This window comes from Callospermophilus lateralis, chromosome 9, assembly GCF_048772815.1.
Source record: "Callospermophilus lateralis isolate mCalLat2 chromosome 9, mCalLat2.hap1, whole genome shotgun sequence".
Lineage (NCBI taxonomy): Eukaryota > Metazoa > Chordata > Mammalia > Rodentia > Sciuridae > Callospermophilus > Callospermophilus lateralis.
In genome coordinates this window covers 63,424,278-63,437,360 of record NC_135313.1, presented here as the reverse complement: position 1 = coordinate 63,437,360, position 13,083 = coordinate 63,424,278, and the positions used below count along the sequence as shown (strand labels likewise).

The following is a 13,083-nucleotide window of genomic DNA, read 5'->3' as shown; positions in this document are numbered from 1 at the left end:
GTTAGTCTCCTGAGTAGTTGAAATTACAGGAACGTGCTGTGGTGCCTACCTTGCCTACATATTTTTTTAATTGGAATTTTGCCCACGCTGGGAATATAAACAGTGATTAGTTTAAGTTGATCGGTAATCCTTTACTGTAACACAGCCATGTAATCCAGTTCCAGCCCCTCTGATGTAAACAGAATTCTGCTTATACTTTCCTAAAGGCTTTCTCTGTCTAATAAAACAGCAGGGAAATTACCCTTTTGCTTAAGTGTCTGCTTTCTTTTCTTACCTCTTAGAATGTTATAATGTGAGGTGCACTAGCAGCCACTCTGTGATCAAAAGAAGCAACAATTTCAACAATTTGAGATTGGCAGAGAAAATTTAAATAATAAAGTGGACCCTTGATAATAGTATTGAACTTCTACACCAAGTCTGGAATTACTGACTTCCAGAATTTTTGCTAACTGAGACAATCCAAGGTCTTAGTTATTTTAGTCAATATGAATGAGCAAAATATTCTGTCACTTATGGGGAAAGCATTACTAACTCATACATGGTAGCAACAATATGACATTTTCAAATGGCTTCACAGCTATCAATAGTCCAAACAACAGATGTTTCAAGATGTAATACTGGGGTAAATGGGGATGTTAAATGATAAAGAAGAGGTCTCTGTTAAAATAACACTTCCTGTCCCACTCCCCTGAATTTTTGTTTTGGTGTAAGGATTTTTAAAAGTGGTGTTTGGAAGTCTACCTGATAATCTGGATATATCTAAAACATATTATTTTGACTATTATTATGATATTGTTATTTATCCCCTGAAACTATTGAAACCTAACATGAGAAAATTTAAAGAATTGAATGAATGAAATCATAGTTAGCTGTTAATGAAATTATACAGAATAAAACAACATGCTAATGAACCAGATATAATTTTGCTACATAATAAGTGCTCATTAAATTTCTGTTAAATCTAACTAAAGCCTTGGGGCCCATGTTTCTTGAATACGTTATCTCTAATAAGTGAATCTTATCTCAAATTGTATTCATAAATATATTCAGATGTTAGTAACTTTATAATTTCTTTCTTATATACTGTCTGTCTTCTGTCTCATATCCAGAATTGGGGATACAGATTCCAGTGAACAGTGGTAAATGCAGTAACTCTAGAAGGGTGAGGGTTCTAGGAATGGAAGGAATTGGGTAAGTACTACCCTACCCAGCTCTCTACCAGAGTGAACTACTAAAGCTAAAACTCTTTTAAATATTCTAAGATATATGCAAAACACTTACTTCAAATTTAACCTGATTCAAATTGCCAAGGCATTAATGCCTTGATAGTACTAATACGTAAGGAGAAGCCCTGGGATGTAGCTCAGAGGTAGAACTCTTGCTTAGCATGTGCAAGGCCCCCGTGTTGGATCTCCACCACAATAAAAGAGCAACAAAAACTAAATAAATAAAAATAAGAAGGAAAAGTTTATTTCTTGTTACTTATAGTTAGATGGGGTAGGGGGACAAAAAACAAAACAAAAAACACAAAAAGCAGTTGAAGGTACCGACAGTTGTCAATCAACTTGAAAGCTATAAGGGGTAAGGGATGTGGGCAGGGCATGGTCAGCATCTGATACAAATGTTTTTTAATTGTTTCCTGCTCTGTCAGCTCCTGCTGCTTTATCCCAAGTTTCTGAAAATATGAGATACAGTTGGATGGAGACAGTGGTGGGTGGAAACAGATGACTGATAATGAGAAGATGCGTTGAAACAGTGGCAAATGAACCCATTCTGCTGTTCTTTCTTTCTTTTTGGCAGATTAAAACTGAGTCTTATGCCTAGGCCAGATCCTATGTGTCCTCTGGTCCTCTCACAAACACAGCTTGTGGTTTAGCACCTTCTGATTCCCACTTTTTTCTTGAACTGCTGGAGGCCATATTTTGAAATCTGTATATCTAGTGCCTTTCTTTTGCCCTCTGGTTGCCCTCTGGTTTTTCCACAGACCTGACCATCTCAGACATCCCTGGTATTCTAAAATTACGTTGCTTCATTACTTCCTTCTGCCTGTACCAACTCCTATAATATCAGTGACTCAACTAAGAAAAAAGAAATGCAGCAAATTGAATAATACAAAAGTACAGAGAGGGACACACACAACTCCAAACATGTAAACATGCACAAATTAAGTCAAGGCACTCAACTTCTCTGTATAAGAAAAGGTGATAAGCCAGGGGAGCAGACTCTTAGGAAGGCAAGTATTCCTGGCACCTCTCAAAACATCCCCTGTACCCCTAATTCATTCATTCAAATCTGATTTTTTCCATCCCCACATTTGACCTGTAAAAACAGACAAGGCTAATATTCCCAGGTGTAAGAGACAGGCTCTGAAAATCTCCATCTAGAATATTCTGTTAGAAACCATCAGCTAGTTTAATTCTTTGTAAAATATTATTATCTCCAGTACTGTTCCCTACTGAAACTAGGCTTTTAAAATGTTAATTGTTCATTTAAAAACAATCCCTGCTTTCCAGTTTTCCTGACACTGTATTTTCAGGAAGTAACAAATTCTGAGCTTAAGTCTTGCCTGGTCACTGGGCTTGTGCTCAGTAACTTAATTCTCAATTCTCTACTCCATTCAGGAAAGGACAGCAACATCATTGACATCACAGTTTTCATTACTGCCAGTGAGGGATGGACACAGGAAGTGCTTTGGCTCCGATTTCCCAAACTTTGCCATGTTCCTGCTCACCTCTTCTTTCTATTCCAGAAAGAGAATATCGTACTTCCTTTCTGAATTTTTCTCTCTGTCATTTTTTATTTTATGCAGTGTTAAGAAGGGAGGAATAGGAGGAGCAGAGAGGATTCTTAGGGCAGTGAAACTTAACTCTATAATACTAAAAGAGTGGGTATTTGTCATACACGTCTGTCAAAATCCATAGAATACACAACATCAAGAGGAAACTCTAATGTAAAATATGAACGTTAGTCAAGAATAATGCATTGAGTTAGACACAGTGGTACCCTTCTATACCTCGCCACTTTGGAGGTGCAGCAGGAGGAGAAAATTGGGGGAGGGAAAGACAGCTGATATAGTATATATGGAAACTCTCTGGACTTTTCAGTTAATTATTTCTGCAAAATCTAAAACTGTATCAACATGTTAATATTTACAAAGTGAAATTTAGGCCTGTGTGACCTAGCCATTTCACTTCTAGATATTCACCTGAGAGAAATGAAAATATATGACCATACAAAGATTCAAACATCAACATTCTTTACAGCTTTATTTCTAATAGCCTAAATTAAATACAACACAAATGCCTATCAACATAGACAAATTGATACAAACATAAATGATGGAATACAATCCATCATTAAAAAAGGGATGAACTATCAGATGATCTCAAAATAATTATCCTGAGTAAAATATGCCAGACAAAATAGTGGACGGGATTATGAAGGAGATGGATTCCGTGGTGATGGATTCATTTATTATCTTAATTATCATGATGGTTTCATGGACACATACAAATCAACATTTATTCATTCATACACTTTATGTACATATATATTTGTGGTATGTTAGTTATATCTCAATAAAAATAGTTAAAAGAACATTATCTCTTATTCCTGTCTTCCATCCTTCTCCCTATTCTTCCTTATATTTATGACCCTTCCCAGATCCTGCATCACTCCATGAGATATTTATGGTACAAAAAATGTTATCTGTCCATGTTTACCAGATTCAGTTTCATTAGCAAGAGCTTGCACAGCACAGAGAAGAAAGTTGTTGCTCTTTCTACATTTTGAATGTCATGGGTATACATTCCACCACCTGATGATTGATCTATTAAGTAGAGAAATGGTGGCCTAAGATCTATAGTTCACCATGCAGAGAAAGAGAATCCACCCTGTAAAGAAGAAATCCAAAGGATGAAATATGAAAGGTTTTTATAGCCTCATTTCTCAATTTAATCCTTTCTGTATATCAGTAAAATATAAAGATTATAATCTTATTCTTTAGAGGTCAAACAACATAAAATGTCTCAGTTATGTATTGCAGTAATTCACATTGCCTTTTGGGAAAGAAACAGGAATATATCAACATATGTTTAGTCTGCCCCTGTAATATTAAGGGAAACTTTTCAACCTCCTTATTTTATCATTTTTTAAAATCAATTCTTTTTTTTTATAAAGTAATCCATTCTTTTATACATTTCCAATGAGAAATAATTTGAAGAAATTAATACATTATAAAAATTATGTTGTTTAACAATGGTATAGTGTAGCATGGAGGAATCCCCTCTAGAGCCAGGCTGCCTAAATTTCAAGAACAACTTTTCATGAACCATCCTATTAATATCCTCTCTAAGCTTTAAGGTTTCTCTCTGCAAAACAGAAGAATTGATAGAGCATATAAGGATAATATTGCTTTGTGGTGAGATGTTTTGAGCACATTTCAAGGCACATCATAGATATAAACATAGTCTTTACCTAATGGAACTATTATAATATTATAACATTTGGTTACTCATGTTTGAAAAACATAGATATTTTTTCCTGTGACAATGTGCTGATTAAAGACATTCATCTCTGTCTTGCAAATGCTAAGTCTTAAAAACAACTATCATCATTTCCCAAGAAATTCAGATGAAATGTTAGTGTAAATTAAAAGTGCAATCATAAACTGAGGATTAATTGTGATTACAGCAAACGATTTTATGTGGGCCTATCATTTACGCAATCATGACCTAGCATTACCCAAATTATGAGAATCATGATGTATTTTGGGAAATCTACCCACCTATCAGAGTCTTGCTGCATAATCATTCAATTATAACTTTAATAAATATATTGAGAACCTATTGTATGCTGAGCACCATTCTCAAAGCTGAAATGCAGCAGCAGCAGCAAGATGTAATTAAGATCCCTAAAGAGTTGTCCTTAAATAGATTATCCTCAGTGGGTCCAGTGAGCCTTTAAAAGGGACACATCTCATGCTGATCAAAGATATTCATAGTATGAGAGTGATTTGACAGGGAGATTTTCCATTGCTGGCTTAGAAGACAGAAGAGGCCCCCAATAAGGAATGTGGGCATCTGCTGAGATTCACCCTTGGCTGAACACCCAGAAGGAAGCAGGAAACTCAGTCTTACAAGTACAAGGAGTGAATTATGCCAATAGTCTAAATGATCTTGGAAGCAGATTCACCTCTTGTGGCTCTAGACAAGAACTTAGTATGGCCTTTACCTGGATTTTTATCATAGAATATCCTGAAAACAGGAAGCAGTTATTTCATACTCTTTTGACCTACAAATCTAAAAGATAATAAATGGATATTGTTTTAAGATTCTCAGTTTGTTTCTTACATGGTTATAGGAAAAAATATGTAATGTAAAAACAAATTTTATACTATATACTAGAAAGCAATAATTGGAAAATAAATTAATCAAGAAAAAAAAAATTGGTTTATGATAGGATCAGCAAATAGTTGGAAATAAAATTAACAGAAGAGGTACAAGCCCTCTAATAACTAGAAACAAGAAAGTATTGCTAAAAGAAACCAGAGAATAAATGATTAAATAAATGAATATTTCTCCCCCTTATGTATAATTTTATTAGTTGTAAGAATCATTATTAAATATAAATTCCCCCCAAATTAGTTTTTATTTCAATGTGACCTTAACAACAGTATCTTTTTTTTTTCAGAATTTGATTAAGTTTATTATAAAGTTCACATTCATAATGACAAGGATAGTGAAAACAAAAATATGATAAAAAAAACTAGTTGGAGGATTCATACTTCTTGAATTTTTACTTAGTATAAAGCACTGATTTAAAATATTGTGGGGCTGGGTTGCCAGGACGACCATAGCGGAACCATGGGCAACAAGAAGAAGGAAATTGCTTTGCAGAGAGCTGCTGCCCGCACTGCAAGGTAGGCAGATCTGTGACCAACAGGCAGAACAGGCCCAGTGGCCCACCTGCGTGGTAGACACGTCACCCCAATTGGAAGAAGGGCCCAGCTGCCACCTGCAAGGTAGGCAGACCGCGCGTCCTGAAGAAGGGGCCCAGCGGCCTGCCGGCCTAGTTGAAAGATCACCCCAATTGGAAAAGGGGCATGGCCGCCACCCACACCTGCAAGGTAGGCAGACCTGCAACCTGGAGAACAGGCCCAGCGGCCCCCAGCGTGGTAGACAGATCACCCCTATTGGAGGAGGGGCCCAGCTGTTGCTCGCAAAGTAGGCAGACCACGCGACCTGGAGAAGGGGCCCAGCGGCCCGGCGGCATGAGAGACAGATCACCCCAATTGGAGGAGGAGCACAGCCGCAGCCCACCCCTGCAAGGGAGACTTTGCAATTATACAAGAGCAATATAAATATATAGGGGTAAAATTCAATAACACAACAGTTTCACCAAGCAGAAAGGAAAGAAAGGACCACAAGCAATGCAGGTCAACTCAACTTTAGAAGAGGTAATAGCTGCAGCAGATGGAAGGTCAGATAAAGAATTCAGGATTTACTTGCTTCAGATGATCTGGAGTCTCAAGGAAGACATTAGACAGCAAAATCAGACAATGAAAGATCACTTCAAAAATGAATTACATAAAAAAATCCAAGAAGCAAAAGATCAACTATGCAGGGAGATAGAGGTTATAAAAAACAAACAGAAATCCTACAAATGCAGGAAGCAATAAACCAACTTAAAAACTCAAATGACAATACTACCAGCAGAGTAGAACACTTAGAAGATAGAACATCAGACAAAGAAGATAAAGTATTTCAACTTGAAAAGAACATAGACAGCTCAGCAAGACTCTTAAGAAACCATGAGCAGAACATCCAAGAAATATGGGATAACATAGAAAGACCAAACTTAAGAGTCATTGGGATACAGGAAGGTATAGAGGTCCAAACCAAAGGAATGAGCTATCTGTTCAACAAAAAAAATATGAGAAAACTTCCCAGACTTGAAGAATGAGACAGAATCCCAAATCCTAGAAGCCTACAGGACGCCAAACGTGCAAAATCATAAGAGATCCATACCTAGACACATTATAATGAAGATGCCCAACATACAGAATAAGGAGAGAATTTTAAAAGCTTCAAGAGAAAGGAAGCAGATTACATTTAGGGGTAAACCAATCAGGATAACAGCTGATCTTTCAACAGAGACTCTGAAAGCTAGAAGATCCTGGAACAACATATTTCAAACGCTGAAAGAAAATGGTTTCCAACCAAGAATTGTGTATCCAGCAAAATTAAGCTTCAGGATGGAAGATGAAATTAAAACCTTCCACGATAAACAAAAGCTAAAAGAATTTGCAGCTAGAAAACCATCTCTTCAAAACATCATTGGCAAAACATTACAGGAAGAGGATATGGAAAATAACAATGAAAACCAACAGTGGGAGGTAGTACAGTAAAGGGAAAAAATAATCAAAGAGGAAAAACAAACCATGTTAAGTAACATAAATAAACAAATATGGCTGGAAGAACAATCAATATCTCAATAATAACCCTAAATGTTAATGGCTTAAACTCACCAATTAAGAGACACAGGCTAGTAGAGTGGATCAAAAAAAAAAAAAAAAAAAGATTCAACAATATGCTGCCTACAGGAGATGTATTTGATAGGAAAAGACATACATAGACTGAAGGTGAAAGGTTGGGAAAAATCATATCACTCATATGGATTTCGGAAACAAGCAGGAGTGTCCATACTCATATCAAATAAAATATATTTCAAGCCAAAGTTAATTAAAAGGGATAAAGAGGGACAATACATACTGCTCAAGGGAACCATACACCAACAAGACATAACAATCATAAATATATATGCTCCAAACAATGGTGCAACTATGTTTACCAAACAAACTCTTCTCAAGTTCCAGAGTCTAATAGACCACCATACGATAATTATGGGAGACTTCAACACACCTCTCTCACCACTGGACAGATCTTCCAAACAAAAGTTGAATAAAGAAACTATAGAACTCAATAATACAATTAATAACCTAGACTTAATTGACATATATAGAATATACCACCCAACATCAAGCAGTTACACTTTTTTCTCAGCAGCACATGGATCCTTCTCAAAAATAGATCATTATGTCACAGGGCAACTCTTAGACATTATAAAGGAGTAGAGATAATACCATGCATCTTATCTGATCATAATGGAATGAAACTGGAAATCATTGATAAAAGAAGGAAGGAAAAATGATGCATCACTTGGAGAATGAACAATAGGTTACTGAATGATCAATGGGTTATAGAAGACATCAAGGAGGAAATTAAAAAATTCTTAGAGATAAATGAAAACACAGACACAACATATCAGAATCTATGGGACACAATGAAAGCAGTTCTAAGAGGAAAATTCATTGCCTGGAGTTCATTCCTTAAAAAAAGGAAAAACCAACAAATAAATGATCTCACACTTCATCTCAAAATCCTAGAAAAAGAAGAGCAAAACAACAGCAAAAGAAGTAGAAGGCAAGAAATAATTAAAATCAGAGTTGAAATTAATGAAATCAAAACAAAAGAAACAATTGAAAAAATTGACAAAACTAAAAGTTGGTTCTTTGAAAAAATAAATAAGATTGACAGACCCTTAGCCATGCTAATGAAGAGAAGAAGAGAGAGAAATCAAATTACTAGCATACGGGATGAAAAAGGCAATATCACAACAGACACTTCAGAAATACAGAAGATAATTAGAAATTCTTTTGAATCCTTATACTCCAATAAAATAAAAGATAGTGAAGGCATCGATAAATTTCTTAAGTCATATGATCTTCCCAGATTGAGTCAGGAGGATATAGACAACCTAAACAGACCAATATCAATTGGGGAAATAGAAGAATCCATCAAAAGACTACCAACTAAGAAAAGCCCAGGAGCGGTTGGGTATACAGCAGAGTTTTACAAAACCTTTAAAGAAAAACTAATACCAATACTTTTCAAGCTATTCCAGGAAATAAAAAAAGATCGAGAACTTCCAAATTCATTCAACATCACCCTGATTCCTAAACCAGACAAAGATACTTCAAAGAAAGAAAACTACAGACCAATATCTCTAATGAATCTAGATGCAAAAATCCTCAATAAAATTCTGGCGAATCGGATACAAAAACATATCAAAAAAATTGTGCACCATGATCAAGTAGGATTCATCCCTAGGATGCAAGGCTGGTTCAATATACGGAAATCAATAAATGTTATTCACCACATCAATAGACTTAAAGATAAGAACCATATGATCATCTTGATAGATGCAGAAAAAGCATTCAACAAAGTACAGCATCCCTTTATGTTCAAAACTCTAGAAAAACTAGGGATAACAGGAGCATACCTCAATATTGTAAAAGCTATCTATGCTAAGCCTCAGGCTAGCATCATTCTGAATGGAGAAAAATTGAAGGCATTCCCACTAAAATCTGGAACAAGACAGGGATGCCCTCTCTCACCACTTCTGTTCAACATAGTTCTCGAAACACTGGCCAGAGCAATTAGACAGATGAAAGAAATTAAAGGCATAAAAATAGGAAAAGAAGAACTTAAATTATCACTACTTGCAGATGACATGATTCTATACCTAGCAGACCCAAAAGAGTCTACAAAGAAACTATTAGAGCTAATAAATGAATTCAGCAAAGTGGCAGGATATAAAATCAACATGCATAAATCAAAGGAATTCCTGTATATTAATGACAAATTCTCTGAATTGGAAATGAGGACAACCACTCCATTTCCAATATCCTCAAAAAAAAAAAAAAAAAAAAAAACTTGGGAACCAACCTAACAAAAGAGGAGAAAGACTTATACAATGAAAACTACAGAACCCTAAAGAGAGAAATAGAAGAAGATCTTAGAAGATGGAAAAATATACCCTGTTCATGGATAGGCAGAACTAACATCATCAAAATGGCGATATTACCAAAAGTTCTTTATAGGTTTAATGCAATGCCAATCAAAATCCCGACAGCATTTCTTGTAGAAATAGAGAAAGCAATCATGAAATTCATATGGAAAAATAAAAGACCCAGAATAGCAAAAACAACTCTAAGCAGGAAGTGTGAATCAGGCAGTATAGTGATACCAGACTTCAAACTATAATACAGAGCAATAGTAACAAAAACAGCATGGTACTGGTACCAAAACAGGCAACAAAATGAAACTGAATCCCTTTCTTTCGCCATGCACAAAAGTTCACTCAAAATGGATCAAGGAGCTTGATATCAAATCAGAGACACGACATCTGATAGAAGAAAAAGTTGGCTATAATCTACATACTGTGGGGTCGGGCTCCAAATTCCTCAATAGGATACCCATAGCACAAGAGTTAATAACTAGAATCAACAAATGGGACTTACTCAAACTAAAAAGTTTTTTCTCAGCAAAAGAAACAATAAGAGAAGTAAATAGGTAGCCTACATCCTGGGAACAAATCTTTACTCCTCACACTTCAGACAGAGCCCTAATATCCAGAATATACAAAGAACTCAAAAAATTAAACAATAAGAAAACAAATAACCCAATCAACAAATGGGCCAAGGACCTGAACAGACACTTCTCAGAAAAGGACATACAATCAATCAACAAGTACATGAAAAAATGCTCACCATCTCTAGAAGTCAGAGAAATGCAAATCAAAACCACCCTAAGATACCATCTCACTCCAGTAAGATTGGCAGCCATTAGGAAGTCAAACAACAACAAGTGCTGGTGAGGATGTGGGGAAAAGGGTACACTTGTACATTGCTGGTGTGACTGCAAATTGGTGCGACCAATTTGGAAAGCAGTATGAAGATTTCATGGAAAGCTGGGAATGGAACCACCATTTGACCCAGCTATTCCCCTTCTCGGTCTATTCCCTAAAGACCTAAAAAGAACATATTACAGGGACACTGCTACATCCATGTTTATTGCAGCACAATTCACAATAACAAGACTGTGGTACCAACCTAGATGCCCTTCAATAGACGAATGGATAAAAAAAAATGTGGCATTTATACACAATGGAGTATTACTCTGCATTTTAAAATGACAAAATCATGGAATGTGCAGGGAAATGGATGGCATTAGAGCAGATTATGCTAAGTGAAGCTAGCCAATCTCTAAAAAAAAAATGCCAAATGTCTTCTTTGATATAAGGAGAGTAAGTAAGAACAGAGTAGGGAGGAAGAGCATGAGAAGAAGAAGATTAACATTAAACAGGGATGAGAGGTGGGAGGGAAAGGGAGAGAGAAGGGGAATTGCATGGAAATGGAAGGAGACCCTCAGGGGTATACAAAATTACATACAAGAGGAAGTGAGGGGAAAGGGGAAAAAAACAAGGGGGAGAAATGAATTACAGTAGATGGGGTAGAGAGAGAAGAGTGGAGGGGATGGGAGGGGAGGAGGGATAGTAGAGGATAGGAAAGGCAGCAGAATATAACAGACACTAGTATGGCAATATGTAAATCAGTGGATGTTTAACTGATGTGATTCTGCAATCTGTATACGGGGTAAAAATGGGAGTTCATAACCCACTTGAATCAAAATGTGAAATATGATATATCAAGAACTATGTAATGTTTTAAACAACCAACAATAAAAATTATAAAAAAAAAGTATATATACCCCCACACATTCTTTATAATGTACTTGCAAAATTTCTGTAAGTTTAAAATTGTTTCAAAGTAAAAATACATTCTGTATACTTTATAAAAATGTCTACTATTAATGAAGAGGGATAATATGTACTTCTCTGCAGCAGGCCGGTTCCAGCAGAAAAACCGGGGGGTGACGAATAACTTGTGTACGTTGATGCAGCAGGAATGGAAGTCGTTTATTGTAGGATCTGAGCAATATTTATACATTTTACACAGCTTATCTAATTAGCATAAAATAGATACAGCAGTCAACCAATAAGGAATCTCCACACTTAATGGCTCGCTTTTGTTACTTTACAAACCACTCCCTCTGGCATTTTGCCAGGCGCCATCCAGACTTGTTTACAGACTCTAACACTTCTCCTTGAATTCCATGTCTAATATAAACCAGAACTCTTTTTAGATAAAAGAAAAAAAGTGAAAGAATGGTAATAAATTCAACTCTTAATTATTAAAAAAAATAAAATAATGTGGAATAGATGTCAGTAGGAACAGATAGCTTAATTGAGGGAAGAGTAGGTCCAGAAACAAACCTAGACATAGATGCTTTTCCACACGATTCCCAAGATGATCCAAAAAATAGGATCATTTTCTCAGTAAAGAGTGCTGGATAAACTGGATCAAAAAGTATTTTAATGTATCTCTACTCCTAGTTTTCAGAAAATTAATTTGAGATGGATCATAGACCTAAAGGTAAAAACCTAACCCATTACATGAAAGAACATATTTGTGATCTGAAATAAGCAAATCTTTTTCACAGGGGACACTAAAAACACCAACAACGAAATAAAATGAAAACAACATCAAAGTTAACTATTCAGCTTATCAAAAAACATCATTAAGAGAATGAAAAATAGTTAATACTTGAAATATTTATTTTCAGTACATAAATTTGACAAAGAACTTATATTCAGGATACATAGAGAATTTCTACATATAAGGTTGTTAAAAGGCAAAACCTCAATTTCTTATAAAATTGAACATTCACTTATCCTTTGACTCAGTGGTACTATTTATGGGTGTTTAGTTGAAAGGAATGAAATACATGACCATCAAAATATAGTTTTCTTCTAACTTTTCCTAAAATGGAAATAACTAAACTGTACAATATATACATACATAGAGGACAGGGTTTGTGGCTCAGTGGTAGAGAGCTTTGCCTTGCACCTGTGAGGCACTGGGTTTGATCCTCAGCACCACATAAAATAAATAAATAAACAAAGGTATTTATCCATCTACAACTATATATATATATATATATATATATATATATATATATATATATATATCAATTAAAAAAATTTATAAATATGAATAACCAAATTGCAGTATATTCAGACAGTAAAATATTAGTCAGCAATAAATAAAAATGCAACAAATTAGAATTGTGTTGATGAATTACCAAATCATTTCAAGAAGTCAGACACACAAAAAAGTAC

General features: G+C 35.4%; 1 protein-coding gene across 1 annotated transcript in view; it reads left to right on the top strand.

The window, feature by feature from the left end:
* Positions 1 to 5,864: 5,864 nt before the first annotated feature.
* Positions 5,865 to 13,083, top strand: part of LOC143642157 (uncharacterized) — a 46,469-nt gene continuing 39,250 nt past the window's right edge. Inside the window, exon 1 of the mRNA XM_077110315.1 lies at positions 5,865 to 5,920. Coding sequence (XP_076966430.1) covers positions 5,865 to 5,920 — 56 coding nt within the window. The remainder of the gene's footprint in view (positions 5,921 to 13,083) is intronic.